Consider the following 5,710-nt stretch of genomic DNA (forward strand, 5'->3'; position numbering starts at 1 on the left):
GGGTCGGTTTCCCTAGAGGGAGGCGGGTGTCTGCAGGGACTTTCCATTGTCTCTCTGCCCCTTTTCTGTGTCTCTCAAACTATTCCAAAGTGAAAGCTTGCTTGTGAAAAGCCACCCCTCCAGCGCACAGCCTCTCTTGGGACGCCCGGCGCCATCCCCATCCCCGGACAGCCGTCCCTCAGAGCCGGGGCGGGGTCCGTCCCAGGCGCTCCCTGCGGCCGCGTTTCGCCCCTGCGCGTTCTCCTCCCGAGTACTCGGGCTGCTTGGGCCCCTCCCAGTGCTCAGGAGACCGGGATGGCCGGGAGGCCCCTCGTGGGCTGGCCTGAGCCGCCCTGCCTGCTGTGTTGCAGCTACCTGACTGACGTGGACCGCATCGCCACCTCGGGCTACCTGCCCACCCAGCAGGACGTGCTGCGAGTGCGCGTGCCCACCACTGGCATCATCGAGTACCCCTTCGACCTGGAGAACATCATCTTCAGGTACCTGTGCCCCCGGCCCCGGCCCCAAGTCCCCGGTGTGGGGCAGCGAGAGAGGGTCCTTGTCCGTGGCTGTCACCAGGTTTCCGAGTGAGCCAGGCCCTGGTGGCGCTGGCAGGGCTGAATGGAGGCGGCCCGGGGGCAACGGCCTCCTGGTGCGGGCTCTGCGTGGGCCCCAGAAGGGGGGAGGGTGCCAGCGCGTGCGTGCCGGCGGGCAGGCGGGTGGTCTGGAGTCCAGGCCAGAGCAGGGGTGCTCCAGGCGGGCAGTGGAGGAGCCTGAGGGCCCCAGGGGAAGGTGGCTCCAGACCCCTCTGCGGCCCAGTTCCAAAGGCCATGCGTCCAGAGTGAACTCAGGGCCATCCCCAAGGATGGGCCCCGCCACCCTGCGAGGTCACAGCTTGTCCAGAGCTGCCAGGTGGCAAGGCCAAGTGTGTCTCCCGGGGCAGCTGTAACAAATGACCACAGATGGGCAGCATAAAATCACAGAAATGTATCCTCCCCTAACTCTGAGGTCAAGGTATCGGCAGGGCTGGGTCCTCCTGAGGGCGTGAGGGGAAGCTGTCCCGTCCCTCCCAGCTCTGGGGGTGCTGGCAGCCCGCGGCGTCCCTTGGCTTGAAAAAGCCTCACTCCATCTCTGCGTCCATCATCACGTGGCCCCTCCCTGGGTCTGTGCCCATGTTTCCTTCTTACGGTGACACCACCGATCACTGGATCCAGGGCTCCTGCTCCGGAGTGACCCTGTCTGAACTAGTGCCATCTGCAGGGACCCTGCTTCCAGATCAGGCTGTGTCCCCAGGTTCCAGGGGGACTGACTTTGGGGGACACGGATTGCCCAGGGCTCTGAGGCCCAGGCTCCGGGGTGGGGTTCCTGCTCTGGCTGCGAGCCTTCCCTCCCCGCCACTGCATGGGGTCCCTTCTGCTGGGCGAGCCCACCCCAGGGGCCCCAGAGACAGCGCTGCGGGTGGAGGTCCTGCCCTGTTGCCTTGAAGCGCCAGCCCCGGGGGCATTCAGGGAGTCTGTTGGGTTTGCCTTGAGGTGCCCTCTGGCCCAAGACCCGAGACCCACCTCTGCCCCCAGGGACCCGCACTTCTCAGGCAGAAGCTTCTGGGAGAGGGGGAGAGTCTGGGTGCCCCCAGCTGGCCCCCCATCCTTTCTCACCTGTCAGAGCCCCCGGGGTGCCCTTGGACCCTCAGGAGTTGTAGGCATCACACTGCACATGCCTGATGGTACATTTTCTGGTGAGAGTTCAGCATTTTGGTTTCCTTTTTTGGTCAGATTCTCGATGGGGTCCGGGACCTCAGAGGCCTGTGGGCCACAGGCCGGGGCTATCACTGGCCTTCCTCCCGACCCCACGTCCCAGGGTCCCCTCACATGGCCTCACCTTGGCCTCCACAGCTACTGTGCCCTCTGTCTAGAATGCCTCTCCCCCTCCTTTCCCACCCCTCCCCCAAGCCTGTGTGTGCGCTCTGCTGCTGTCCTAACTGCAGAGTGGCCCTGCACCTCTGCCACCACTGTCCCTTGGCCAGCCCACCCCTTGCCCACCTCCCGCCTTGTCTAGTCGAGGGCTTACAGAGGGAAGGCCGGGGGCCCGGGCATGGAGCTTGTGCCCCCATCTTGATCGGAGCTCACACAGCATCCAGTGACAGTGCGATTGGCCTGACGTGTGAGGCCCGAGCCTGGTCCCACACGGGACCTCCTGCAGAGACCTGACCCCCCCCCCCCCCCCCCCCCGCTGCCCCGACCCTGGAGGCCCAGGTTCCCGCCTGGCTGTACTGGGGAGACTCGGCTCCAGAAAGGCTGTGGCCCCTGACGCCGTCGGCCCGATGGCGCTCCCCGGACTGGCAGCGGCGGCCCGTGTGGGCCTGGTGTCCACTCACCCCCCTCCCATCCCCTCGGTCACCCTGGCACATCCGCCATCTGCCTGTGCTTGCTAGAACCTCCTCTGAGAAACCCCCACCAGGCCAATTGGCCTCTGCTGCCCTACTGTCCAGCAGCTGTGGATGGGCCTGGCCTGGGGACCCTTCTCGGGCTGCTGTTCTTTCTCGCCGTCGTCTTCAAAAGTAGAGGGCTTTAGGGCTTCCCTGGTGGCGCAGTGGTTGAGAGTCCGCCTGCCGATGCAGGGGACACGGGTTCGTGCCCCGGTCCGGGAAGATCCCACATGCCGCGGAGCGGCTGGGCCCGTGAGCCGTGGCCGCTGAGCCTGCGCGTCCGGAGCCTGTGCTCCGCAACGGGAGAGGCCACAACAGTGAGAGGCCCGCGTACCGAAAAAAAAAAAAGTAGAGGGCTTCCTTGTCATAGAAAACTTAAGAAACTCACAAGTAGAAAGCAGGGACCTGTCACCAGTCGTGATGGTCAGGGCGCCGTCCCTAGCGTGTCCCCGCCCCGCCTGGTGTCAGCATCTGTGTGCCTACATCTCCCGCTGGACAAGCAGCCTGCTCTCGCTGTGGCTGGGGTGGGTTCCAGCATTTCATAGGTGATGCCGTGTGGTGTCCAACAAGGGGAGACGGGTTTCCAGACGTGGGACGTCCGAGGTCGTCCGGCTCAGCCCCCCTGGGGTGTGTGCCTCACACGCTCCACAGCGCCCCCCGTAGGCCAGGGCCCCTCCCTCGGCAAGCAGGCACCTGGCTGTCTCGGGGGTCCCCCCTCCCCTGCTTGTGCTGTGTTCTCCTGGCTTAATGGTATTGCGGCTTTGCTGGCTCTGACAGGTGACTGAGGGGGCCCTTGTGGCTCTGATGTCATCGGGGACTCTCGTTGGTCTGATGCCTCAGGGGTCGCTTGTGGCTCTGGCAGAGGCGGCTGTGCTGGGGGTGGGCATTGTCATCTGCAGCCCCGCGCTGAGCCTGCGCACCCCGCCCTGCAGGATGGTGGACGTGGGGGGCCAGAGGTCCGAGCGGAGGAAGTGGATCCACTGCTTTGAGAACGTGACGTCCATCATGTTCCTCGTGGCCCTCAGCGAGTACGACCAGGTGCTGGTGGAGTCGGACAACGAGGTGAGGCCCTCGCCGGGCCCAGGGAGGGGGTGCCCACAGGCCCTTTCGGGGGGCCTGCCGCCAACCTGCCGCCCGCCCCTCAGAACCGCATGGAGGAGAGCAAGGCGCTGTTCCGGACCATCGTCACCTACCCCTGGTTCCAGAACTCGTCCGTCATCCTCTTCCTCAACAAGAAGGACCTGCTGGAGGACAAGATCCTCCACTCGCACCTGGTGGATTACTTCCCCGAGTTCGACGGTGAGCCACCCCAGCGGCCTGGCCCTCGCGCCGCCAGAGCCTCCCTCACCCGCTCTGGGTCTCGGGGGCCTCGTTGGCGACTCGGGAGTGACACGAGGGCGGTGTTGCCCAGGCCGCGCGGAGGCCGCGGTGCAGTTAGCGTGGCCGGAGCTTGGCGGGCGCCTCGCAGGGCCCTGGATGGTGGAGAGAGCTTCGTGTCCCCCGGGGGAGCGTCGTCTGTGGGAGGGGGCACCCTGCGGTCACCACCTGGCAGCCTGTCCCCACCTGCCCAGGGCCCGGGCACGGGGAGGAGCGAGGCGCAGGGGATACGGGGTGAGCCGGACCCCTCCTGCCATCCCCACGCCCCGACGCGGAGACCGCTGGGGGTGCTCCCTGGGGGGCGGTTGGGGCTCCGCCACTCCCTCCCCGGCGTCTCCTGGAGGTGCTGCCTGAGGAGCCGGGAGGTCCTGAAAAGCCCCACCTGCTTTTGAGTCCCCCAAATCTGTCCATATTATGTGGCATCCTTGCTAGGGCACTGCAGGTCAGACTTGGTTCCCCTGGCCTGGGCTCCTCTCCCAAGCTTCATTTTCCATGTCACTATGGCAAGGGGATAAATCTTGGGCAATCTCAGTCTGGAGGTTTCTATAATCTTTGGGGGGCAGCTCTGAGCCTAGCTTTCTTAGGGGTGCCTAAAAATCCACCCCTACCTTTTTTTCCTGTCAATGGAAGACAAACTCCCTTTCCTACACCTGGACTCCAAGGCCTTTCCAGGTCTGGCCAGTCCACTAACCTCAAAGACTCTTGCATCTCTGAACTCCCAAGCCTCGCACATAGTAGATGCTCAATAAATGTTTGCAGCATGTAAGGGCTGGAGGCCTCCTTAGAAATCATATAGGTAGTCTGGTGTTCCTCAACCATTTTTTAAAAACTCACACACCCTTAGAATAAATATAAAAATTTCTCACCTTCCCCACTCAATATTCTGTCTTCCCAAGGAGGTATGCCCTTCCATCCCTGGCTGGGGAGTATTTGTGGAAATGTATTACATTGGGATGCCTCCTCCAGGCAGACATCTTGTAATTTGAATTCCAAAGTCATTTTTTTCACTTTCAAATTGTAAAATCCTACCAGGCCAGTGAAATTACTGGTCCAAACTACACTCATCCCGCACTCAAGTTTTACAATACAAGCTTTTTCCAAGAGTCACAGGTGGAGCCCAACAATCCATTTTACCATGGAGCCCTGAGAAAGGAGAGATTTATCCAGCACCACACAGCAAGCAGGAACAGAGCATGGACTCAGACTGGTTCCTCGTAGTTTCCAGGCCCACTGCATTCTTACTACCCAGCCTTCTAGTGGAAGTTCCACCTGCAAAGCCACCCAGCCCAAACATGACCCACCTGAGCCTCCCAGATCCAGAGAGGTGTGCCGAACCCAGGGCCCTCCATCCCTGGCTTGGGCCTGGCTGCCCTGGCCAGGAGTCCCATGCTCCCTTGTGACTGCAGCCTTGGCATCCTGAGCACAACAGCCCCGCCCTCTGCCCCCCAGCCTCAGTGCCCACTTCACCTTGGGTGAGGGGTGGATCAGAATGACCCTGAAGAGGCCATGGAGGCAGCAGGGAGGGGCCAGCAGAGGGACCAAGCTGGGAAGATGGGCTCTTCCAAGGAGCAGCCCACCTGGTAGGGGGCTCTAACTTCAGGGGACCGTCTCCGGCCCCGCGCCAAAGCCCCACTAGGGTGAATGTGACACTAGAAACCAGCTCAGAGCTGACAACAATCTGGGAGTGGGGTGTGGTAGGGAGGAAGCAGGCTCTGAGATGCCAGTGTCAGAAATGGGGGGCGGGGAGCTTCCCTGGTGGCGCAGTGGTTGAGAGTCCGCCTGCCAATGCAGGGGACACGGGTTCGTGGCCCGGTCCGGGAGGATCCCACATGCCACGGAGCGGCTGGGCCCGTGAGCCATGGCCGCTGAGCCTGCGCGTCTGGAGCCTGTGCTCCGCAACGGGAGAGGCCACAACAGTGAGAGGCCCGC

General features: G+C 63.1%; 1 protein-coding gene across 1 annotated transcript in view; it reads left to right on the top strand.

Annotated features, from left to right (window-relative positions):
* GNA11 (G protein subunit alpha 11) overlaps positions 1-5,710 on the top strand; it is a 20,827-nt gene that overhangs the window by 14,071 nt on the left and 1,046 nt on the right. The window contains exons 4-6 of the mRNA XM_007460326.1: positions 351-479; positions 3,337-3,466; positions 3,550-3,703. Coding sequence (XP_007460388.1) covers positions 351-479; positions 3,337-3,466; positions 3,550-3,703 — 413 coding nt within the window. The remainder of the gene's footprint in view (positions 1-350; positions 480-3,336; positions 3,467-3,549; positions 3,704-5,710) is intronic.

The sequence above is a fragment of the Lipotes vexillifer genome, unplaced genomic scaffold (genome assembly GCF_000442215.2).
Source record: "Lipotes vexillifer unplaced genomic scaffold, Lipotes_vexillifer_v1.1 scaffold225, whole genome shotgun sequence".
NCBI lineage: Eukaryota > Metazoa > Chordata > Mammalia > Artiodactyla > Lipotidae > Lipotes > Lipotes vexillifer.